General features: G+C 46.1%; 1 protein-coding gene across 1 annotated transcript in view; it reads right to left on the bottom strand.

Moving 5' to 3' along the window:
• Positions 1-26,423, bottom strand: part of ZNF541 (zinc finger protein 541) — a 123,262-nt gene that overhangs the window by 20,317 nt on the left and 76,522 nt on the right. Inside the window, exons 7-8 of the mRNA XM_029619078.1 lie at positions 21,070-21,240; positions 7,499-7,751 (exon numbers count right to left, since the gene is read on the bottom strand). Of these exons, the coding sequence (XP_029474938.1) occupies positions 7,499-7,751; positions 21,070-21,240 (424 nt within the window). The remainder of the gene's footprint in view (positions 1-7,498; positions 7,752-21,069; positions 21,241-26,423) is intronic.

The following is a 26,423-nucleotide window of genomic DNA, read 5'->3' as shown; positions in this document are numbered from 1 at the left end:
GGATGCGCCACTAGAGTTGCTCCCTGTACCTAGACTCGGAGGGAGCGCAACGCCACCCCCTGAACTCTGAGGGAGTTAAAAGACAACCCCTTCAGCAAGACTTTCTGCAAAAAAGCCAAAATATGAGTCTCGGAGACTCACATAGGATCCATTTGTTTCGGGGAGCAGTCCCCATTCCAGAGAGTTAGTGTGCCCTTGGACCACGGCGCTACCGCAGAGAGCTCCGAGGAAGCACAGAGGCAGGCGAGATGTGTCCTAGCACAGGCGGACAAGCTGAAGACCAGGAGCCCTGACCTTTGCCGAACCTGAGCGCATCAAGAGAGACCCAACAACGTAATGCTGGTCTCTGGGGTAGCCCTCTGGCCACTTGATAGCCCTTTCAGACCTGCCACTTGGTACGGCAGATGAAACAGGATGGACAGAGGCTGAGGGCAAGAACAAGACGACTCAGACGAAGACTCAGGATATTCAGAAGATTTGGACGTAGACTCAGGTTACTCAAGGGACTCAGATAAGGACTCAGACAAGGACACAGGTTACTCAAGACTCAAACAAGGATTCAGGTTGCTTGGAGGTTTCAGGTGAGGGTTCAGAACATGGAAAAAATACTGAGTGAGTGCTGCATCGTCGCATGCCCTACACAGCTGCTCGTGGTTGATCGCGGACCACTCCGAAGGCGAAGCAGACTCTGGCATGGATGGAAGCCTAAAAGTCTATAGGCATGGATGGAAGCAGGCATCAGGAACGTCCTCAGAATATCCTCTCTTCCTTAAGCGCTTCCGCTCAAAAGCCAAGCCGCTAGACAGAAGTGAGCTGCCTGATCGGAATAAATGGGACCTTGGTACAGAAGCTTCAGCAGATGGGCAAGCCTCACCGGACCATCCACTGCCAAGTTTATCAAGTCTGCAAACCAAGGTTGCCTCGGCCACTCCGGCACCACCAGGATTACCTTGCCCGGATGGATGTCTATTCGCCACAAGACTTTGCCTACCAGAGGCCATGGAGGAAACATGTACAGAAGAATGCCAACCGGCCAAGGCAAAACTAAGGCATCGACCCCCTTCTGCTCTCCGCTCCCTTCTCCAACTGAAGAACCATGGGGCCATGGAATTTTGGAAGGTTGTCATGAGATTCATGTGCGGCCTGCCTCATCTTCAGATAATGAGATACATTGCCTCTTCTGAGAGTGCCCACTTTCCAGGATCCAACTGCTAATGACTGAGGAAATCTGCTCTCACATTGTCCATTCTCGCTATGTGAGAAGCCACTAACAGCGTCAGATGCTGCTCCACCCAGTGGAACAACTCCTAGCCTCTTGAGCTACCGCCTGACTCTTGGTTACACCCTGTTGACTGATGTAAGCCACCGTCATTGCATTGTCCACTAGGACTCTCACAAGCTTGCCCCTCAATAGCAGCAGAAACACATGCAATGCCAACCTCCTCCGCCGACCACAGATCTTAAACACACTGGTCCTGACACATTGCTCCCCACCTGAAAAGACTGGCGTCGGTGGTAACAACTCTCTAGTCTGGAACCTCCAAGTCCACTCCTCGACTCAACTTGTCCCGATCAAGCCATCACAAGAGGCTGGACCTGGCCAACTCTGTGAAAGGAAGTGGCAAATGAAACTGCTCCAACAACAGATTCCAGCAGGAAAGCAATGCTGACTGTAGAGGTCGCATATGAGCGAATGCCCATGGAACCAACGTGGAGGCCATAGAGCCCAGAACTTGCAAGTAATCCCAGATCCTGGGAACCTGTTTCCACAGCACAGCATGGTCTTGTAGCTGTAATTTGGATATGTGCTCGTCGGTGAGAAAAACCTTCCCCACCTTGATATCGAAATGCTCCCCCAGAAATTCCAACTCCTGAGAAGGGAAAAGATGGCTCTTGGCCTGATTGACATTCCATCCTAATGACTCCAGACGCTGAAGTACCACATCCATTTCCTGCTGGCAAAGAAGCTCTGACTTCGCCCAAATCAGCCAACTGTCCAGAAAAGGGTGACCCAAGACGCCATCCCTCCAGAGAGCCGCCGCCATGACTACCATCACCTTGGTGAAAGTCTGGGGAGCCGTTGCCAGACCGAACGGAAGGGCGCAAAACTGAAAATGCTGTCCCAGGCATTTTATGTACATCGCCCAGGACAAGGGCGATTAATAAATTCAAATAAAAGATAAAGGATCATAAATCTGAGATATTTTTGATGGTCGGTTTGAATTCCTATATGCAAATACACCTCTGTCAAGTCCAGAGCCAAAACGTTATTTCTTTCTTGGGAATTATGAAATAAATGGAATAGTGGCCTTTTCCCTGCTCTTCCAGAAGTATGGAAACAATAGCTCTCAGCAACCACAGACAGTCGACCGTTTGCTGTACTACGAGTTTCTCTCTCTCATATGAGCAGGGGGAGACTATGAAAAAATCTCTTAGCGCATGAGCAAACTCTAAAGCAAAACCTTGTCTTATCACTCCCAGCACCCACTGATCCGACATGATCTCGGCCCACTCCTCGTAAAAAGGGGTCAACCAACCCCCAACCACTGGTACTGAGAACTGGCCTTGCATCATTGGGCGGACTTGGATCCACCACTTCCCTGGCTAGAGCCATCCCTATTTGATCTGCACCCGCGAAAGGACTGATTCTAGGACGATTGCCGTCCGGCAGACTGCCTCTGGATGCCACTGATAGCCCTGCTGAACGGAAACGTTTATTGCATCTGAAATGAGAGCGCAAAGGCAAAGACTCTTTCCTTTTAGGCTTATCTTCAGGCAACTTTTGATCTTTATTCTCCCTGAGAAGTTCAATCATCTCCCCGTCTGCCAACTACTAAAAGAACATCGAATCACTCACTTTCTATACGCTGATGACATTCAGCTTCTAATTCCCATACAAAATTCAATTGAAGACACCTATAAGAAAACCTCTGATCTCATCATCTCAATCAAGCACCTTCTAAACTCTCTGAAACTCATAATCAATTTTGACAAAACGGAAATAGTACTTATGGATAAAAAACCTAATCCAACTCCGCCACCCCTGACCATACTAGACAAACAAATGATTTCTATACTCCCTACCACCCATACCAGAAATCTCGGAGTTATCATTGATAAAGAGCTCTCTTTCAAGAACCACATAGCAAATAAAACTAAAGAAGGATACCACAGACTCCTAACCCTAAGACATATGAAGCCATTTCAGAACTGTCCTACAACTACTTACTTTCTCCACCTTCGACTATTGCAATTCCTTGCTAATTGGCATACCTTCATCTTCACTCAAGCCACTCCAAGTACTCCAGAACTCGGCTGCCAGAATACTAACAGGAAAAAAAAGAAGTGATCACATAACACCCATATTGACATCACTTCACTGGCTCCCTATTACTGCACGCATCGCCTATAAATCAATGACCATCATCCACAAAATTCTAAATGATGGCCATCAAGGTCTTAATAGCTTAAACATAACCCCCCAAAACCCTCAAAGAAACCTACGTTCAAACAACACAGGATACTTAAACATCCCCCCCATCAGAGATGCTCATCTAACAACTACAAAAGAAAGAGCTTTTTCCATCGCCTCTCCTAAATTCTGGAACACCCTTCCTAAAGCACTAAGAACACAGCACAACCTGAAAACATTCAAAAAGGACCTAAAAACTTTTATGTTCTGCAAATTCCTCACTGACTGTCAGGCCTCTGATCATCCCAACTCCAACTGAACTCGCATATATAAACCTCCTTCCCTGCTCCCCGAACCTCATCTCCCTCCTTTCCAACCTTGTAATGCTTCCTGAATTTGAAACATTTTCATATCTACTACTGTTAACATTAGTTTACTGTTTCACAACTGCAAAGAAAAATATGTACTGTTCACTTGGTTTTTTACTGTTTAACTACTAATTATACATAATCTGTAAACCGTTATGAATGCTCTACCGAATGACGGTATAAAAAACTCAACAAATAAATAAATAAATAAATAAAATAAAATAAAATCATCTCCTCTAAGTCTTGTCAAAAAGCAGCTTCCCTTTAAAAGGTAAAGCTCCCAGCTGAGACTTAGATGACACATCCACTGACCAGTTCCTCAACCAGAGGAGACTCCGAGACGAAACCGCTGACATTACTGTTCTCAAAGAAGTTCGAATGAGGTCGTATAGTGCATCGGATCCATAGGCTACCATGGCTACCAGCCACTCAGCCTGCTTAGCCTCAAGGTCAGACATGGCCCTGTCTGCCTGCAACTGCTGAACCCATTGGAGAACTGACCTTAGCATAAAACTGCTACACACCGCAGCCCATATGCCAAGGGTGGACACCTCAAAAATCTTCTTGCAGCCCCGGCCACCGGAATGGTTGTCTTTTTAGTCACCGCCAACACTGAGGCATCCACCTTCGGCACCTTCAGGAGCTCTAGAGTATCCTCAGGCACAGGATGTAACTTATCCATCTCTCTGCCACCTTTTCCAGTGTCAGGAGTATCCCACTCTCTAAACACCAACTTCATGACTGACTTATGGACAGGGAAAACCTCCACCAGGCCCCGCAGACCAATCATAACAGGATCTGCACCCTCCTGATCTGAGTCCTCTTGCGGAACCTGTACGTCCAATTCCTCCAGAATATGGGCATCAGGGGAGCCAACTTCTCCTTGTGGAACAGCCAAACTGCCTTTAGAGCATCAACTTCTACAACCGGGACCTTCTCCTGCATTTCTTCCGGGTTCTGGTCCACCAGAGCCGGATCGGTACCATGCAGGTCCTGTGCTTGCGGATCGTCAGTCTCTGAACTTTCAGAAAGATCCTCCGTCACATCTGCTGGTGTGTGCAACCCTGGGGGTATCTGAACCCTCGTAGACCTCGCAACCCGGAAAGGTCTGGCCCTTTTTTCCGGCCATAGATGTACCAACGCCCCCTGCTCGACCCTGCACCGTGCCGCAGCTTTTCTGGTCATGAAAGCCCTGTGGAGTAACAGGACGAAGTAGAGGAGACATCAGAAAACTCCCCCCATGAGGTCCTCTTCATTTTCTGACTGAACCCCCTGAGCCTCCTGATTTCCCCTGGAGATTTTATTAGCCGGGGATAAAGGAGGAGGGAAATCCCCCTCCCCCTCCGCAGCCCACGAAGCAGCCACGAATGTGAACAAAACGTCAGCTGTTCTAACGTCTCACTGGGAAGGTGGGACTCCACATTTTGCGACACAGCAAAAAGCCACCCAGGCTTGCACCGCCTGCTAGATGCTGCCACAACCATTCCTGAGGTGCTCTCTGCCCCGGAGAGGCACTGGGAACAACAGCATTTGCGAGAAAGACACGCGCATTCCCACAGAGCTTGCAGCTCAAACCGCGCAGGATGTCATTAGGGTGCTGGGATTACGACTGCTAAACAGCCGCCGGAGGACCGGGAAGAAAGGAGAACCACTTGAACCTCCCCTCAAGAGAGCCAGGCTCCACTGCCTGCCAAAAGTCAAATGCACAAAACTGCTCTCATAAGAACATGCCATGCTGGGTCAAACCAAGAGTCCATCAAGCCCAGCATCCTGTTTCCAACAGTGGCCAATCCAGGCCATAAGAACCTGGCAAGTACCCAAAAGCTAAGTCTATTCCATGTTACTATTGCAGGTAATAGCAGTGGCTATTTTCTAAGTGAAGTTAATTAATAGCAGGTAATGGACTTCTCCTCCAAGAACTTATCCAATCCTTTTTTAAACCCAGCTACACTAACTGCACTAACCACATCCTCTGGCAACAATTCCAGAGTTTAATTGTGCGTTGAGTGAAAAAGAACTTTCTCCGATTAGTTTTAAATGTGCCACATGCTAACTTCATGGAGTGCCCCCTAGTCTTTCTATTATCTGAAAGAGTAAATAACCGATTCACATCTACCCATTCTAGACCTCTCATGATTTTAAACATCTCTAGCATATCCCCCCTCAATCGTCTCTTCTCCAAGCTGAAAAGTTCTAACCTCTTTAGTCTTTCCTCATAGGGGAGTTGTTCCATTCCCCATATCATTTTGGTCGCCCTTCTCTGTACCTTCTCCATCGCAATTATATCTTTTTTGAGATGCGGCGACCAGAATTGTACACAGTATTCAAGGTGCGGTCTCACCATGGAGCGATACAGAGGCATTATGACATTTTCCGTTTTATTCACCATTCCCTTTCTAATAATTTCCAACATTCTGTTTGCTTTTTTGACTGCCGCAGCACACTGAACTGACGATTTCAATGTGTTATCCACTATGACGCCTAGATCTCTTTCTTGGGTGGTAACACCTAATATGGAACCTAACATTGTGTAACTATAGCATGGGTTATTTTTCCCTATATGCATCACCTTGCACTTATCCACATTAAATTTCATCTGCCATTTGGATGCCCAATTTTCCAGTCTCACAAGGTCTTCCTGCAATTTATCACAATCTGCTTGTGATTTAACTACTCTGAACAATTTTGTATCATCTGCAAATTTGATTACCTCAATCATCGTATTTCTTTCCAGATCATTTATAAACATATTGAAAAGTAAGGGTCCCAATACAGATCCCTGAGGCACTCCACTGCCCACTCCCTTCCACTGAGAAAATTGTCCATTTAATCCTACTTTCTGTTTCCTGTCTTTTAGCCAGTTTGTAATCTCTTTGCTATTCTTTTTTTTTTAACTTTATGAAGGCAGACAAACAAACTCAGAGAAAAAAACCACTTTCCTGCAAAATGAAGGCTGGCCACAGGCTTTGTTTATCCTCCTGAGGGCGAGGAAACTGGGACCACCAGCTTTCAGCCCTTCACCAGCAATCAAGGACTGAGCAATAAAGGGTTCCCAACCCCCTGCTTGTCCGCCTCAGAAACCAGGGGGATGGCCCCACCAGGACCTAGCAACCCCTTGGGAGGCAATCTCCAAAAGTCCAATTCTGTCTTTTTCTTGTTTTTGTTTAAACTAGTCTCAGACTGAAGGTTTTGCACTTCAACCATCTGCTGGAGACAGAGAAATACTGAGGGACTGCAGGTGGCACCTCGGGTTACGTTGGTGTCAGTAAAACTTTCTCTGTCTCCATCTGCTGGAGGGAAGACAAAATCCAGTAGTCTGGACTGATCTAGGTACGTACAGGGAATTTCCTTTATGAAGGGAGAGACCTAGAACATTTCCTTTTCAATTCACCTTTATCGTCTATGTTTGCTTTGAGCAAGCACAGAGCAAGAAGCGAAGCATATTAATGAGACAAGTACACAATATGGTGTCAATACCAATACCTTGACACAGCAGAAATACTGTCTCTCCCTTACACTTAAGTGCTGGTTGCTGTGGTTAAGCTACTTTACATATGAAGATCCATCAGATATATAAGCAAATTATGGAAAGTGGCCGAGAGGTATTCCTAAGGAATGCTTTCCATTTCATTTCTCCGCTTATGTGGTCTTCTAAGCATGGTCTGCAAAGGGAGGGAACTATGGAACAGTAAATCTTGGTCTTTTTGTCATATCTTACCTGACACATTGCTATGAAGCTGACTGGGAGTAGCTCTGGCAGCAAGTGGATAGAGAGTGTTGAAATAAAGGCCCGAGCCTTCACGTATTGGGCTGAGTATTGGTGGTGGTGTGTATGGCAGGCACTGAAATAAGCCATCCATGAGGTGGTCTGCTAGGTGAATGGCTGGAGACCGGAGCTGACTCTGATAGAGGCCTCCTTGTACTGGCTGCCCCTCGCTGAAGATAGATATTGGAGGAGGGATAAAGAGTGTCTTAGGGCGAGGACGCTTCTTCCTTTTTTTTGTGGGGAGGGCTCTCCTTTAGGATCTTTTCCGCTCGGCTCTTTTTCTCGTTGACCTATAGGGACAATTAAAATTATCCAAAATAACCAGCACAAAGTTACACTTGCTCTTTGCAGGGCGTTAGCATGTGCATGTTAATTTAAATTAATACTTAATCCCAAATTTCCCCCTAGAACTATAACCACCTATCTTTGGTGCACATAAATATATGCAAAAAATTGGGTTACACACATACTTTTATGCATACAAACCTTCGGTGATTTTATAACAAGCCATTTATGCATATAATCCTATGTTTTATGTGTATAAATGACTTTGAAAAATACCCCCATAGAGGCATGTGTACTAAAGATTTTCTCCCATTTTTGTCTATAAGAAAAATGCTTAGTACATTGGTCTCTTAGTAGCAGCATGTATTTTCCACATCTGGATGTTTTTATATGTGTACCTAGTAGCATTCACAGCATCCAAACTTCTCTTAACTGGAAAAAAAAGATTTTAGCAGAAAGAAACTGCTGTAGTGGAAAACAAAAATCATGTTTTGTTTTCCACTTCAGGCAAGATGTAACACTTCCACTTGCTGTACTTTTTCTTTTTTATTCAAAGTTTAATAAAATAAGCAATAAAATCCCAGTAACTGCTCTGCACTATTCTGCAGGATATCTAGATTTCATTCTTAGCTCAGATTTCTTCTTTTCAAGCTGCTGAAATAGCATTCAACAGTTCTGAAGACACTCTAATCTCGAGCTTTACTGGTAGCAAATCTGCAGGAACAGCCTCCTGCCCTATCTGCCGTAAGAAGTTGCTGGAATATATGATCTTTCAAAGTGATTTATTTATTTAAAATATACCTGCCCTTCCATGGTTCAGGGTGGGGTACAATAAAAACATACATAAATCTGATCACATACAGCAAGAACATACATAGATCATGATCACATACAGCGAAAACTTGTCTCAAGTAAATAAAAATAAAATAAAAAAGAAAATGAAATAAAATAAGATAAAATAAAAGGAGCAGTGTTGGCTAAGATATGTAAAATGCCAGCTTAAAAAGACTTGGATCTTTCAAGCATCTTACATCTGGAGGGAAAGAGTTCCAAAGGATGGGAGCAGTGGTGGAAAAGGCTCGCTCTCTGGTTTCGTCCAGGTGGGAGAGCCTCACTGAAGGTATGTCCAGGAGTTCTAAGTTAGAGGATTGCAGAGGGAGGGAGGGAGTATAAAATTTTATACTCCGGGAGGGAGTATAAAATTTCAAAGTGGAAGAGATCCAAGGTGAGGATATATTATTTAACATAGTTATAACAAGTTTATATTGAATATGGAACGCGATGGGAAGCCAAGTTAGTGATTGGAGAACAGGGGTAATGTGTTCATTCGGTGTATTTGATAGAAGATGAGCAGCAGAATTTTGAATTATCTGAAGAGTTCTGATAATGTAGGCAGGGAGTCCAGTGAAGAGAGAATTAGCAAATGCTGCTTACCTGTAACAGGTGTTCTCACAGGATAGCAGGATGTTAGTCCTCATATATGGGTGACATCACAGGATGGTGCCCAATCACGGAACACTTTTGTCAAAGTTTCTAGAACTTTGACTGGCACCTACTGGGTATGCCCAGCATGGCACTAACCCTGCAGCCAGCAGGGGTCCCCCTTCAGTCTTGTTTAAAAGCTACAGGAAGTGCCGAAAAAGAAAATAAGAAATGTAACGAACCCAACACCGCGGGGTGGCGGGCGGGTTTCGTGAGGACTAACATCCTGCTGTCCTGTGAGAACACCTGTTACAGGTAAGCAACATTTGCTTTCTCACAGGACAAGCAGGATGGTAGTCCTCACATATGGGCGAGTACCAAGCTGAGGATGTCCGAGTATGCACCAAATGTACCCAGGTGTGCAAAGGCACTAGGACTGGGGTGGAATTTGGCGGAGAGCATCCTGAACCCTACCGGGCAGGCGGAAGGGTGTTGGTAGGTCAAGTTGTAAATAGGTTGCGTAAGAGACTGGCCGAAGATGGAATCTTCGGCCAGTCTCTTACGCAACAGTCTCTTACAGTGTAACAACAATATTGTGCAATATTGTTGTTACACTGTAAACTGATTTGATATGTTACTTTCAACATGAAGGTTGGTATAGAAAAGTTAAAAAATAAATAAATAGATCTTGTCTTCCGGCTTTGTCTAAGCAATAATGGGCTGTAAAGGTATGGAGAGAACTCCAGATGGCAGCCCTGCAAATGTCAGGAAGCGGCACTGAGCGTAGGTGTGCTACTGAAGTTGCCATGGCTCTCACAGAGTGTGCTTTAATACAGTCTTGAAGTGGAATGCCCACTTGCGGATAGCAAAAGGATATGCAGTCCGCTAACCAGGATGAGAGAGTCTGCTTACCCACAGGCTGCCCCAATTTGATGGAGTGGAAAGAGACAAACAATTGAGTGCTCTTCCTGTGGGCAGCTGTACGGTCTAGGTACAACGCTGGAGCCCGTTTACAGTCAAGGATATGCAGAGCCTGTTCTCCAGGACTGGAATGGGGCCTGGAAAAAAAGGTAGGTAGTATAATGGATTGATTGAGATGAAACTCCGATACTATCTTAGGTAAGAACTCAGGGTGAATGCAGAGTACTGCCCGGTCCTGCAGAAGTTTAGTGTAAAGCGGATAGGTGACTAGAGCCTGTAACTCACTAACTCTGCGAGCCGAAGTGATTGCCAAAAAAAAGATCACTTTCCATGTGAGATAGCAAAGATCACAGGATTGGAGAGGCTCGAATGGTGGTTTCATGAGCCGACCCCAAACTAGGTTGAGGTCCCAAGAAGGGGCCGGAGGACGCAGCGGAGGCTTGAGGTGAAGCAAGACCTTCAGAAAACGTGTTACAAGGGGCTGTACTGAAATAGAAATTTCCCCAATACCTTTATGGAAGGCGGCTACCGCACTGACATGCATTCTGATGGAGGAAGCTTTTAGACCTGATTCTGACAAGTGCAGAGATAGTCTAGAAACTTCGTGGTAGGACAGGTAAAGGGGTCAAGGGATTGAGAAGAGCACCATGACTTAAACCTGTTCCATTTGTAAAGGTAGGATTTTCTTCTGGAAGGCTTCCGTGAAGTAATCAGGACATGGGAAACCGGTTCCGAAAGGTTAAGTGGCTGAAGAATTAAGCTTTCAACATCCAGGCTGTCAGGGACAAGGCTTGAAGATTGGGGTGGCGTAGGCACCCGTCGTTTTGAGTGATCAGAAGCGGGTCCTTTCCCAAGGGAATGTGCCTGCGAATGGAAAGATCCTGAAGTATTGGAAACCACATTTGGCGTGGCCAATGAGGTGCTATCAGAATCATGGTTCCGTTGTCCTGACGTAACTTCACGAGATTCTTTGAGAGAAATGGAAGTGGAGGGAATGCATATAGGAGACCGGTCGCCCATGCGAGGGAGAACGCATCTCGTGGCTGATAGTGTTGGCTGCGAGAGAGCAAAAGTTCTCTACTTTGTGGTTTTGAAGCGACACAAAGATCTATATGAGGGTAACCCCATTGTTGGAAGATCGAGTCTGCCACAGAGGGGTTGAGCAACCACTCGTGCAGCTGAAAGGTGCGACTTAGTTTGTCTGCCAACACATTGTCCACTCCCAGCAAGTAGGTGGCCCTGAGGTACATCGAGTGGGAGAGGGCCTCCGCCCAAATCTGCGCAGCTTCCTGACACAGAAGGTAGGAGCCCGTCCCTCCCTGTTTGTTGATGTACCGCATGGCCACCTGGTTGTCTGTCTGAATCAGGATGACTTGATTGGACAGGCAATCCTGAAATACCCTGAGAGCATGACTGATTGCTCGAAGCTCCAGGAAATTGATTTGGTGTTTGGCTTCCTCTGGAGACCAAGATCCTTGTGTCTGCAGTTCGGCCACATGGGCTCCCCAGCCGAGGTTGGAAGCATCGGTGGTGAGAATTATTTGAGGGTCTGGAGCCTGGAAGGGCAAGCCTTGGAGGAGATTGATCTGATTTTTCCACCAGGCTAGAGACTGACAGAGTGAGTCGGTGGCATGGACAATGGACGACAGGGGCTGAATAGATTGAGTCCATTGTGACCTTAGAGTCCACTGCATGACTCTCATGGCTAAGCGGGCCATTGGAGTAACCTGAACTGAGGATGCAATGTGTCCCAACAGGATGAGGAAGTGGCATGCAGTCGTGCGGTGTTGAGACTGCAGCTGATGTGCGAAAGAGACGAGAGTGAGAGCTCGCTGACTAGGCAGAAAAGCTTTTGCCTGCAAGGTGTCCAAGTCTGCCCCTATGAATGATAAAGTTTGAGATGGGACTAAGTAGGATTTGTCGTAGTTGATGAGAAATCCTAGTGAAATCAGTGTGTAAGGTAAGATGTAGGGACGACAGAGCAGTTTGCTGAGTGGGAGCCCTGATCAACCAATTGTCTAGATAGGGGTAGACGTGAACACCTTGAGTCCTTAGGAAGGCTGCAACTACTATGAGGCATTTTGTGAAGACTCGTGGTGCAGATGCGAGGCTGAATGGAAGCACTCGGTACTGATAGTGCTTGGGGCCTACCAGAAATCACAGGAATCTGCGATGAGATGGAGTTATCGCAATATGCGTGTATGTGTCCTGGAGGTCTAGAAAGCAGAGCCAGTCTCCTCTTTGCAAAAGAGGAAGAAGAGAACCAAGGTTACCATTTTGAACTTTTCTCGATGGAGGTACTTGTTGAGGGCACGGAGGTCCAGAATTGGACGAACGCCTCCCGATTTTTTGGGGATTAGAAAGTACCGGGAATAGAACCCTAGGCTGTGCTGAGAGTAGGGCATTGGTTCTATTGCTTTGGACTGGAGGAGGAGGGAAACCTCCTGTTCCAGGAGGATAGAGTGGTCAGATGTTTTCCACGTCGGTAGAGGTGGGGAGTCCGGTGGGATGGAGAGAAAGTTTAGATGATAACCTTGAGCGATTATCGCTAGGACCCACTGGTCTGAGGTGATTGAGTGCCACCTATTGTTGAAATGGCATAATCAACCTCCCACTTGTATGTGAGGCAGTGGAAGCTGGCTGCTGCTCTCTATGCAGGAGTCAAAAACTGGAAGCAGGGCCCGGCTGAGGAGCTGCTTGAGGCTTTTGTTTCGTAGTTGACGACACTGGGTTTTTTGGAAAGGTCTCGTAGAACGAGGTCTAGACAGTGGCAGGCAGGATTTCTTCGGACGGAAGAATGACTTCTTAGTGTCCTTTTGGAGAGGTTGTTTTGAGGAATACTCATAAGGTATCAGAGAGAGCTGTCTCAGGGTCTCATGATGGTCCTTGAGTTCCGCCACCGTCCGTTGAATCTGCTCGCCAAACAGATTGTCTCATACACAGGGCAAGTCGGACAATCTGTCCTGTACTTCAGGGCGAAGGTCCGAAGACTTGAGCCGAAATAGCAGCTGCAGATACCCTGGTAGCAGTGTCAAAGATATCATACGATGATCTTATCTCATGCTTGCCTGCCTCAAAGCCCTTGTTCACTAGGGTTTGAAGTTGTTCTTGGAATTGTTGAGGCAGGGAGTCTGTCAATTCTTGTATCTACTTAAATAAGACCCTGTTGTATTGGGTCATATAGAGCTGATAAGAGGTGATTCGAGAGATAAGCATTGAGCCCTGGAAGACACGGCGACCAATGGCATCTAGAAATTTCTGCTCTTTGCCTGGGGAAAAGGAAGAGTGGGGTTTTGATCTCCTTGCCCTCTTTTGGGCCGATTCTACAACCGCAGATGGGTGATCCAACTGAGGTTTTTGAAAACCTAGGGCTGACTGTACCAAATAAGTGGTGTCAGCCTTCCTGTTGACTGGAGTAACAGAGCCAGGATGTTCCCAGTTCTTTTTGAGGAGATCCAGAAGAATCTGGTGAATAGGGATGGAGGTTATTTCCTTGGGAGCATCCAGGAATTGCAACAGCTCCATCATTTGATGCCTGTCATCTTGTTCGGTCTGAAATTGGAAGGGAACCAATTCAGACATCTCCCTCACAAAATTTATGAAGGAAAGGTCCTCCGGAGGAGAACGCTTCCTGCTTTCAGTAGGAGAAGGTGGTGAAGGCAAGTCATCGGTGTCTGGTGAAGAATCATCAGTCCAGGTATCATAGGGATCAGCACCTGCCCCTCTAGGAACCAACTGGGGAGGGGGCGGTGGAATTCCTGAAGGGCCAGGTCTAGGCTACGAAGGAATCGAAGGAAGAACTGGAGGCACTGATGAAGGCATCGAAGGCACTGGTGCAGGCATCAAAGGCATCGATGGATGGATCGGTGGCGCCGACGGACGCATCGGCATCGATGGCTGAGGCATCGGTAGGACTCCCAACGGAGGGATGTGGAACGGTATTTCTCCTCCCGATGACAAAGTAAGCGGAGAGAGCACCGGAGCCATCGGTGACCCGGGATCCATCGGTGGAAAAGCGGCAATAAGCGCTTCCATCTTCGAGAGCAGCGGTGCCAACGCTGCTGGAATTGGGTCGGTGGTCGGTTCCTCGATCGGCACCGGTGTTGGTGCCGGAGGAACTTGGAATCGATGCATCGCCTTGTCAATGGCCTCCTGAACCATCCGGTCCAGTTCTTCACGGAGACCTGAAGCAATCAGCCCCGGCTCCGGAAGGGGAGAAGGAGGCAGAGGCATAGTCAGAGGGACCACCGTTAAAGACGGAGTCGCAGCTCCCGATACCCATCCGGGTGAGGGTTGCCTCAGTGACCAGTCGCAGAAAAGGTCAGTGCCTTTTGTGGACGGGATTTTTTTTTACGGCGGCTCGGACGATGGCGAGGTTGATGATTTCACTCCCTCGATGGTCCGAGACTTCCGATGTCGATGGCGATGTATCTCTCTACGATCCCCTCGGTCCTGAGGGGGAGTAGAGGTAGTTGAAGGCCGAGAAGTCGTCGATGCCGGACGGTCACCAGCCGGTGGTAGATGCTGGCGCAAAGTGGAAGGTGTCGGTTCAGACGACATCTATGCAATGGACGGCGTCGGGGTTTGAGCACAGAAGAGAAATTCCATCTTCTCCATTCTGGCCTTGCGACCCTTTGGTGTCATTAGGGCACATTTGGTGCAGGTCAGGACATTGTGCTCACATCCAAGACACATTACACAGAACTTATGAGGGTCTATTATGGACATGGTGCGGCTACAGTCTGGGCACCGACGGAACCCCGACGCCATGGCCTTGAAAAATTTGAGCCACGGTATGGTCGACGGCCAGTAGGCTGCGAGGGCCAAACTCGACGGAAATCGACCGAAAACGGGTAAAAAAACTTACCGGAGTACCGCGGCTTGAAAATGTTGAAGGAGGGACCCCTGTGGGGTAAGAAAGTTTTCAGTAATTCTGTGAGGAAAATTCCTGTCAGGAATCTCTGCAGAGCTCCTTAACTGCGTGGCTAATGCTGCGCGGAAAAAAGAAGACTGAAGGGGGGACCCCTGCTGGCTGCAGGGTTAGTGCCATGCTGGGAATGCCCAGTAGGTGCCAGTCAAAGTTCTAGAAACTTTGACAAAAGTGTTCCGTGACTGAGCTCTATCCTGTGATGTCACCCTTATGTGAGGACTACCATCCTGCTTATCCTGTGAGAAACAATAATCCAAACTAGAGAACAAGAATGATTGCAAAAGTGTACAAAAATCAGAAGGAGTGGTTTGAGATTTTTAAGAAGACACAGTTTAAATAGCAGGAAGCATGTAAATGATTCAATATGCCGCTGAAAGGAGAGTGAAGAATCAACTGTTACACCTAGGTTGCATACTGTATTAGAAATTGGTAATTGGCAGTCATTAACAGTAGCATTGGAAAGAATGGAGGCAACTGGAAACCTGGAGAGGATGAGGATCACAGTTTAGCTGAAATTCAGTGAGAGTTTATTAGAACGCAGTCTTTGTTGGATTGAAGCAATACAAAGAGATGCAAATTTTTCTATCTGGTTCCATGAGGATTTAAGTGGAAAAAAAAATTGTCTCTCTTCAGCATATAGTCTATAGTGTACCCCAACGCTAACCAAGAGGCAACAGAGCAGTAAAGTAAATGTTAAACAGGGCAGCTGATAAGGCAGAGTCTTGGGGTACACCGAACAGAAGGGCACGCCAGGAAGACTGGTGAGAGCTAACTGAAAGCTGTTGAAAATGGAAGGAGAGATAAAATTCAAATCAGCTATAAACACCACCAAAAAATCAAGAGATGAGAGATGTGATAAAAGGATTTCATGATCAATTGTATTGATGCAATGAAAGTTGGTGAAGTCAAAGAAAGCAGAGTTGCTTACCTATAACAGGTGTTCTCACGGGACAGCAGGATGTTAGTCCTCACATATGGGTGACATCATCAGGATGGAGCCCAATCATGGAACACTTTTGTCAAAGTTTCTAGAACTTTGACTGGCACCTACTGGGCATGCCCAGCATAGCACAACCCTGCAACCAGCAGGGGTCCCCATTCAGTCTCGTCTTATAGTAAAAAGTATTTGCGAAAAATAAAATAAGAAAACGTAAGCAAACCCAACTCCGTGGGGTGGCAGGCGGGTTTCGTGAGGACTAACATCCTGCTGTCCTGTGAGAACACCTGTTACAGGTAAGCAACTCTGCTTTCTCACAGGACAAGCAGGATGGTAGTCCTCACATATGGGTGAGTACCGAGCTGAGGATGCCCGAGCAAAGCACCAAATGCACTCAAAGACATGCAACAGGCACAACAACAGGGGTGGAAATTTGGAGATACTTGTTTAGGGCGCGAAGGTCCAGAATTGGACGAACACCACCTGACTTTTTTGGGTTGAGAAAATACTGGGAATAGAACCCCTTCCCCTTTTGGGAGAGGGGCACTGGTTCTATTGCCTGGGACGGGAGGAGGATTGATACCTCCTGTTCCAGAAGAAGAGAGTGGTCAGATGATCCCCACGTCTGCCGAGGTGGGGCATCTTCCAGTACAGTCATGAAGTTGAGGTGGTAACCCTGAGTGACCACTGCAAGTACTCACTGATCGGTTGTGACTGTGTGCCAAGTGTTGGTGAAATGGCACAACCGACCGCCGACTGATAGTGATGGAAGAGGAAGTTGGCTTATGCTCTCCAGGAAGGAGTCAAAACCCTGACGCTGGTCCTGGCTGAGGAGCAGGTTGGGTCTTCTGAGGCCAGGATTGCCTGGACTGACATTTTAGATAAGATTTGGAAGGGCGACCTCGTGAAGCCGGAAGATAATACCTTCTTGGTTTAAAGACTGGTGGCTTAACGTCTCGTCTAAGTGTCCTCTTGGAGGTGGACGGGAAGTCAGCAGGCACTGAAGAAATTTGACGCAGCATTTCATGGTGATCTTTTAGCTGCGCCACAGTCTCCTGGATTTTGTCTCCGAAGAGATTATCTCCAGCACATGGAAGGTCAGCCAATCTGTCCTTGTACCTCTGGTCGGAGGTCAGAGGATTTCAACCAGGCCCACCGTCTTGCACTAATCCCCGCTGCGGACACCCTAGAGGCAGTATCAAATATGTCGTATGCAGCGCGGACCTCATGCTTACCAGCATCCAGGCCTTTCTAAGCCAGAGCATTAAGCTCATCCTGGAACTGGTCTGGTAAAGATTCAGAAAAATCCTGTATCTTAAAAAGGTTTCTGTTATACTGGGTCATGTACAACTGGTAGGAAGCAATGCGAGATATAAGCATTGAGCCATGAAAAACTCGTCTGCCGAAAGCATCTAGGGACTTCTGTTCTTTTCCAGGAGGTATGGAGGAATGAAGTTTGGAACGTCGAGCCTTTTTCTGGGCTGATTCCACAACCACAGAGTGATGATCCAGTTGTGACTTCTGAAATCCAGGAGCTGATTGTAAAGGTAGGTGGCATCTGTCTTTCGGTTGACAGGAGGCACTGAACCTCGATGCTCCCAATTCCTCTTCAGGAGGTCAATGAGAATTTCATGAATGGGAATGGACATGATTTCCTTAGGAGCATCAAGAAACTGGAGTACTTCCAGCATCTTGTGCCTTGAATTTTCTTCCGTCTGAAGCTGAAATGGAATAGTTTCAGACATTTCTTTAATAAAATTGATAAAGGATAAATCGTCTGGAGGAGAACGCCTTCTCTCTTCAGAAGGAGAGGGCTGTGAAGGCAAATCATCAGCATTCTGGGAAGTATCATCAGTCCAAGGATCATACGGTTAATCACCAGCTCCCTAAGGATCTTCAGAAGGGAGAAATTGTGCTAATCCCGAAGGCCCATGCCTAGGTATCTATGGCATCGGAGGTGGCATCTATGGCATCTATGGAGGAATCGATGGAACCGGTGACATCGATGGATGAGTCGGTGGCATGATTCCAGACAGTGGTATGGGTATCGGTGTTTCTTCATCCTCTGATGACACAGGTATGGGCATTGAAGGAAGAGGACATACCGGTGTTCTCGGTTCCAGTGGTGGAAGGGCACCGGGCAACGTATCCAATCTACCCAGTAGCGGTGCGAGCACCATGGGGATCGGATTGGTGACTGGCTCAGGTACTAGTATCAGCATCGGCTGGAAGCCCTGTAGTGCTTTACCGATGGCCTCTTGGATCATCCGATCCAATTCCTCGCGGAAGCCTGGGGCATGGAACCCTGGCACCGGAGTAGGAGGCAGCACTGGCGTAGCCGGAGGGTCCACCGGTGAAAGTGGAATCGCAGCTCCCTGCACCGATGAAGGTGGGGAAAGCCTCGGTGGCCCGGTTGCAGAGGAGGATGGGACCTTCTCCGGACGGGATTTCTTTGTCGGTGGCTCTGTCGATGCCGATGCCAAGGGCTTGCCTGGTTTGGCGGACTAAGCCTTCCGATGCCGGTGTTGACGCTTTTCACGATGTTCTCCTCGGTCCTTTTCCTGAGGCGAGGAGGAAGAAGTCGACACCTTAGGAGTAGTCGAAGCCGGACAAACAGCACCGGTGTCTTGTTGCTGGCGAGAGGTCGATGGCACCGGCTCAGACGAAGTCGAAGCAGTCGATGGAGACGGGAGTTTTGAATGAAAAAGAAACTCCATCTTTTCTAACCGAGCTTTACGGCCCTTTGGCGTCATTTGGGCACATTTGGTGCAAGTTAGGGTATCATGGTCGGCTCCCAAGCACAAAACACAAACTCTATGCGGGTCTATGATGGACATTGTCCGAGGACAATCGGGGCACCGACGAAAACCCGATGCCATGGCCTTGACAAAAATTTAGCCGCGGTACGGTCGATGGCCAGTAGGCCTCGAAGGGAAAACTCAACGAGAATCAACTGCAACAAGGGTAAAACCTTACCTTTGGACCGCGGAGTATAGATATCGACAGGGGGACCCCTATGGGGTAAAAGTTTTTGAAAATTTTCGAAGAAGTTCCGTGGGGAAAATTCCTGTCAGGAATCTCAAAAGAGCTCCTTAACTCACTTGGCTACTGCTGCGCGGAAAAAAAGAGACTGAAGGGGGACCCCTGCTGGATGCAGGGTCAGTGCATTGCTGGGCATGCCCAGTAGGTGCCAGTCAAAGTTCTAGAAACTTTGACAAAAGTGTTCCGTGATTGGGCTCCATCCTGATGATGTTACCCATATGTGAGGACTACCATCCTTGCTTGTTCTGTGAGAATGACACATAAAATGAAGAGAAATAAGGATAAATGTGTGAAATAAAGTGAAACCTGTTCACCCCTTAAGGATTCAATACAGAGATTTACATATTTCAAAGTCCAAACTGAGAAATTTAATTATGATGGAAATTCAATTCAATAGATCTTTTTGAAGACTTGGTGACCAGTGCTGAAATTAATTTCCATCATAATTAAACTTCTCAGTTTGGACTTTGAAAGTTGTAAATCTCTGTATTGAATCCCTAAGGGGTGAACAGACTTCACCCCTTAGGGATTCACCCCTCTAGGTGTCATAGTGGATAACACACTGAAATCGTCGGTGCAGTGTGCTACGGCAGTCAAAAAAGCAAACAGAATGTTGGGAATTATTAGAAAAGGAATGGTGAATAAAACGGAAAATGTCATAATGCCTCTGTATCGCTTCATGGTGAGACCGCACCTTGAATACTGTGTACAATTCTGGTCGCCGCATCTCAAAAAAGATATAATTGCAATGGAGAAGGTACAGAGAAGGGCTACCAAAATGATAAGGGGAATGGAACAACTCCCCTATGAGGAAAGACTAAAGAGGTTAGGACTTTTCAGCTTGGAGAAGAGACGACTGAGGGGGGATATGATAGAGGTATTTAAAATCATGAGAGGTCTAGAACGGGTAGATGTGAACCGGTTATTTACTCTTTCGGATAGTAGAAAGACTAGGGGGCACTCCATGAAGTTAGCATGGGGCACATTTAAAACTAATCGGAGAAAGTTCTTTTTTACTCAACGCACAATTAAACTCTGGAATTTGTTGCCAGCGAATGTGGTTAGTGCAGTTAGTATAGCTGTGTTTAAAAAAGGATTGGATAAGTTCTTGGAGGAGAAGTCCATTACCTGCTATTAAGTTCACTTAGAGAATAGCCACTGCCATTAGCAATGGTTACATGGAATAGACTTAGTTTTTGGGTACTTGCCAGGTTCTTATGGCCTGCATTGGCCACTGTTGGAAACAGGATGCTGGGCTTGATGGACCCTTGGTCTGACCCAGTATGGCATTTTCTTATGTTCTTATGTTCTTATTTTATTTCACACATTTATCCTTATTTCTCTTTATGATCAACTGTATCAAATGATGCAAAGATGTCGAGGAGGAACAGCATATACTGGGTCCCAGTATCAAAGCCTCGGCAGATGGTGTCAAAACTGGACAAAAGTAACATTTCGGTATTAAGGAATTGTTGGAAACAAAATTGATAATGGTCTAGCGTATGATTTTCATATAGAAAGACAGAAAGTTGTTTCAACACAACATTCTCAATGACTTTTGCAAGGAAAGAAAGGGATGAAATTGGATGATAATTTGAAATTATAGCAGGATCTAAAGGTTTCTTTAATATGGGGCAGATGGAAGCTTTTTTCAGAGTCCGGCAGGTAGCTGACAGAAAGTAAGGCATTAACTAGATCAGAAATGAACTGAACTGTGTCATGACAGAGAATCTTCAAAAGGGCAGTAGAACAGGATTCAGTGGGCAGAAGGAAAGCATGAGGCAAGAAGTCATGTGCAGTGATTCTCTGATGAATCTCAGGCGAAAGAAAATAGGAGTAGAAGCCATGAACAGTGGATTCCTGATGAGCCCAATGGAATGCATTAAAAAGAAATTTTGCATAAAAGAGACTAAACAGAAAATTGTCAAAAAAAATAGCATAATTGATTTAGATGACTATCAGTGACCTTTACATTGCATTACCTACCTTATTCTCTTTCTGTTTGTTTGTAGTAGTCACAGGAACAGAGACTGGCATGCACAAGGGCGACATGGCATCATCTTCCGAAGGATTCCCACTCCTTGGAGAGATGACTCTGGCTTCCAGCAGCTTAGGTAGCACCATCCTCTGAGACTTAACCAGCTCTACACTGTTCCCCTTTGTAAACACCACCCAAAAAAAAGGGCAAACAAAAAAATCTCCATTCAGAGAAAAGAACTGGAAGACGCTACAAGCATGGCTAAGCATGGCTGCAGTGCAATGCAGTGCCAAAACTGAAGCTCTTCCAGCCCTATAAGTCACCAGTACTTGTTTAAGGAAGATTTTAATTAATTTAGTTTTAAGAATGTTTTAGGTAATTTTTACTCTAATTTTTTATTGTTTTATGTTGTTTTGTTTATGATTATGTATATTATTATGGAAATTGTCCAGAACAATGTTTGGTAATTGGGCAGGAAAACAATTTTAGAAATAAATAAATAAATACATAAATAAATAATGTACAAATGTACCTTTAATGGTAAACAAAATTTAGGGTTCTATGAGTAAAGATTTTTAGACCTGAAAAAGAGAACAATAATTCTTAAGAGATAGTCAAGAAATGTATTAAGTTAGCCCATAAGAACATAAGAAATGGTATACTGGTTCGGAGCCAAGGTCCATCAAGCCCAGCATAGTGGCCAGTCCTGGTCTCTTGGAAGTACCTGGCAGATCCCAAAAGGAAAGTCCTTTTCATATTGCTCACTTCCAGAAGTAAGCAGCAGAGACACCCAAGTCTATTTATGCACCATATCTCCAGAAACTTGTTCAAACCTTTTTTAAACTCAGCTGTTGTCCTAGCCTTTACCATATTCTCTGTCGACAAATTCCATATCTTGTGCACTGACTGTAAAAGCACTTTCTTAAATTTGTTTTAAATCAATTAGATTCATGGAATGTCCTCTAGTCCTATTATTTGGTATCTCTCCTCCAAGCTTAAGAGCCCTAACCTGCTTAGCCTTTCTTTATACTGGAGCCCTTCCATCACTTTACCATTTTTGTTGTCCTTCCCTGCACTTTTTCTAGTGCTGCTAGATCTTTTTGGAGACATGGTGCCCAGAACAGTACACAATACTCAAGGTACAGTCACACCATGGATAGGTACAGGAACATTATTATATTCCCAGTTTTTTCTATTCCTTTTCAAATAATTCCTAATATTCTACTTCATTTTTTTTTTATCATCACTACACACCTGGCTGAGAAAATGATGCCAACAATCTTTTCCTGAGTGGTGACTTCTACTAGTTAACCTAAGAATGTTTATTTATAGTGAGAACTATTTTTCTTTATATGCATCACTTTGCACTTGTCCACATTAAATTCCACCTACCATTTAGATGCCCAGTTCTCCAAACTCACAAGGTTCTCCTGTATTTCTTCACTATCAGCTCATGAATTAACTATTTTGAATATTATGTCATTTGCTAATTTGATTATCTCACTCATTACTCCTTTTTTCAGATTATTAATGAACATGTTAAACACAGGTCCCAATACAGATGCCTGGGGTAATCAACTATTTATCTTTCTCCATTGGGAAAACTGACCATTTAGTCTTACTCTGTTTCTCATCTTTTAACCAGTTAACAATCCATAATAGGACATAGCCCATGAGTCTCTCATGTGGGACTTTTATCAAATATCTTCTGAAAATCCAGATACATTATAATGTCCAACTCACCCATGTCTATTTGTTTATTTACACCATCAAATTTTTCTATCAGATTAATAAAGTATGAGTTTCCTTTGCTAAAACCCAGTGTTTGGGGGGGGGGGGGGGGGGTGATGGTGTCATATTTTAAAATTTGTGTCACTGAAGGGAGCTGGGTAATTTTTGGGTGGGCCCAGGACAGAGCATGAATGAATGAATGGGGAGGGGGGGGGAGGCAGCACAGTAATTGTTCACACAGGGCAGAAAAAAGGCTAGCAGCAGCCCTGTTTAGCCCCCCTGCAAGCAGATGAAGACAGAGAACAACTGTCTTGCTGATGTCATCCCTTAAAGGGCACTATGAAGCCTGCAGCACCTCAATATAATTGTAGCAAAGGTAAACACGATTAAACTTTTCCCCTATGAACAGTAGAGTTAAAAGTGAGGTCCTTTATTATTTTCTCCTGAAAAAAACAACTGTATACCAGGATGTTAGCTAAAATTGGGAAGGCTCCTGGAATGGCCTGGGAGGACTCAAGAAAATAAAATTAGCAAATAAAAATCCTAATTTTTCCTTCCTCATCATCCCACCAACAGTCCAGAATGCATGGAATGTACTCAAGCCACCTCAAGCCTGGCCTGAGGATCTATGCTCCAAAGGAAACCAACTTCCTATCCTGCACATCTAATCAATAGCGCTTGGAGAAAGCATGTAAAGACACCCACATGGCTGCCCTATATCTCTTCTGATGACACAGAGAACTGCTTTGCCCATAAAGTCACATGACCCTTAGTGGAGTGAACCCTCCGACCCTCAGGTACTGATATCTCCTTGGCAATATAAGTTGAACCAATCACCTCCTTAATCCATCTGGCTATTGTGACCTTCGAGGCTGCGTCCCCTTTTCTGTGACCATTGACTGAAATAAACAAATAAGCAGATCTCCTGAAAGCAATGTTCTCTTAACATCCAAAAAAATGAAGATCTTCCATTCCCCGTTTGTATTGCTTCTCTTAAACAATGGCATCTCCACTGACTGGTTTAATGAAATTGTGATACTACCTTTGGGCATAAAAGAAGGGACTGTACGAATGGAAACTCTGGCATCTTAAAATTTCTGAAATGGATCCCTACATGACAAGGCTTGTCACTCAGATAAATGCCATGCTAAACAAATAGTCACCAGGACAACTGCCCTTAGCATTCAATCTTTAATGGACACACTCTTAATGGGTTCAAATGGCGATATGCACAAGGCTCTGAGAACTAAATTAAGGTTCCAGGTAGGAATTGCCCTCTGAAACAGAGGCTGAAGATGTTTTATCTCCCCTCAAAACACATCCAGATGGGCAACAACAGACAACGTCTGAACTTTCTTCTTTAACAGGCAATGGCTACTACTTGTTCCTTCAGGGAGATCAAGGCTAGACCTTTCTGAAGACCATTCTGCAAAAAAAGACAAAATCAAAGGAATGAAAGTCTTAAAGTGAGAAACCCTTTTTCTGCACATACCTCAAAAACCTTCCAGACACGAGCATAAGCTAGGGAAATATCTAGGGAAGAGGACTCATGCCTCACTTATTAAAGAATGACTGCCCGTTATCAGCCTTCTTTCAATAGCTGAGCTGCAAGACAAAAGGAAGGCTGGCCTTTACTGTAATAGACCCTGAACCTGATCCATTCTTAACAAGCCTTGGAGGAGAAGTCCATTAACGGCTATTAATCAAGTTTACTTAGGGAATAGCCACTGCTATTAATTGCATAAGTAGCATGGGATCTTCTTAGTGTTTGGGTAATTGCCAGGTTCTTGTGGCCTGGTTTGGCCTCTGTTGGAAACAGGATGCTGGGCATGATGGACCTTTGGTCTGACCCAGCAAGGCAATTTTTTTATGTTCTTATGCCTTTTACTTTGAATCTCATTGTTGTGAGTTTGACATGTTTGTGGACCCTTGGTTGCTGTATTGATGACTCCTCCCACGGGCATGGGCCCCATGAGGAAAATACAGCAATAGTAATGACCACAGAGAGAATAGAAGCTTTATTATACAGCAGTTGGCAATGCCCAAGGAGCGGGCTGCGTTCCTCAGCCAGTGGAGTAGGTCTCGATGATTAAGTTCAGCCCAGGCATTGAGTTGTATGAAGTGCAGAGAAGGTCTCACCAGAAGCTGGAAGTGAAGGGTCCGGTAGTGGTCCGCGGAGCAGGGTAGGCCAAGAACCCAGTCACAGATGACGTAGTCAGTGATGGTAGATACGGTAGTGGTCCGTGGAGCGGAGTACGCCGAGAATATATTCTGTGGTGAGACAAGGCAGAGAGACTGAAGAGAGAAGGTACTCACGAAGGCTGGTAGTTGCAAGAGATAGCCTCCGCAGATCAGAGGTAGAGATGATGCAAGGCCAGGAGCGCCGGAGCCAAGATATCCTCTGTAGATGCAGGTTAACCCAGGAGGAAGGCAGGTGAGTGCAAGGCCCCGGGGAACAGGTACCTAGGATCCTGATGAGCTGGGAAACCTGGAGAGTAGATAGGAGCAAAGCAAGACCCCCGCGGAGCGGGTGCCTTGAGCATCCTTGCTGGAACAGTGTAACCCCTGAGGGTAGGTAGGAGCAAATAAGGCCCCTAATGCCCCCTGAATGCCCTAGTGTAGCCAGCGTAAATCCAGAAGGTTTGTAGGAGCGAGAATTTAGAGCGGAGTCTCTGAAGGAAGCTGAAATTAGCTGGAACGGAATCCTTGCTAACTTGTAGCTGGATCGGAGATCGGAGGCTAAGTTCCCGGAGGAAGTGACGTCATGTGGTGGGGACACCTCCGAGGTTCCCGCCATGATGTATTCAAAAGGGAGGGCGACGCGTGCACACGTGCCCTAAGTGACCTCAATGTAAGAATGGCGAATGCAATCGCCCATGCTGGATGGGGACGCCGGAGAGGTCGGGGAGAGAGGCGGAGGCAGCCATCTTGCCCAGAGGAGAGGAAAGAGAAAGAAAGGAGGTGAGAAAGAGAGGGTGCAGCCGTCTGCGACCGACAGGCGCAACACTCATGAGGTCTGCATACCAGACACAGAGGCCAATTAGGAGCTGATGGACCACTCGACATCAATGTCTTCTCTATTCTCTGAATGACCCGACCTATCATTGGCCATGATAGGAATAAATAAAGAAGAGAACAACCAAACCACTGCTGAGATAGTGTTGCGGCAGTTGCTGCCCGACGTCTCCACTCCACCCACCTTACCTCTTTTGAGACTCCCTCTTTGATTGATGGAAGTTTGGCTGCCGCGGCGTCATCTTTCCATTCTCCTCCGGTGATCCAGACCGGCAAGACGCTGCCTTCCACCATGTTCTCCTGAAGCCTAAGGGCGCGCGCGCGGCCCCGACTCAAGTACCAGCTGTGGCGCGAACCTCAGGGGCGTCCCCCTGAGATGACGTCATCAAGCCCAGATATTTAAGGTCTTTGTTTTTGCTAGCTATTCGAGTTAGCAAGGGGATTCCTCCAGGTATCGCTGCGGATGGGATTCGCTCTCTGCATACTTTGCTGCTCTGCCTCCTCAGACTTAACCAGGGGTACCCGCTCCTCGGGGGCCTCGCTCTCTCTCTTGCTTTTCAGGTCGCAGTCTGGAACCGGTACTCGGTCCTCGAGGGCCCACGTTCCCAGACCTGCT

This window comes from Rhinatrema bivittatum, chromosome 11 (assembly GCF_901001135.1).
Source record: "Rhinatrema bivittatum chromosome 11, aRhiBiv1.1, whole genome shotgun sequence".
Classification (NCBI taxonomy): domain Eukaryota; kingdom Metazoa; phylum Chordata; class Amphibia; order Gymnophiona; family Rhinatrematidae; genus Rhinatrema; species Rhinatrema bivittatum.
The sequence above is the reverse complement of the archived record's forward strand: the minus strand, read 5'-3'. Positions and strand labels throughout refer to the sequence as shown.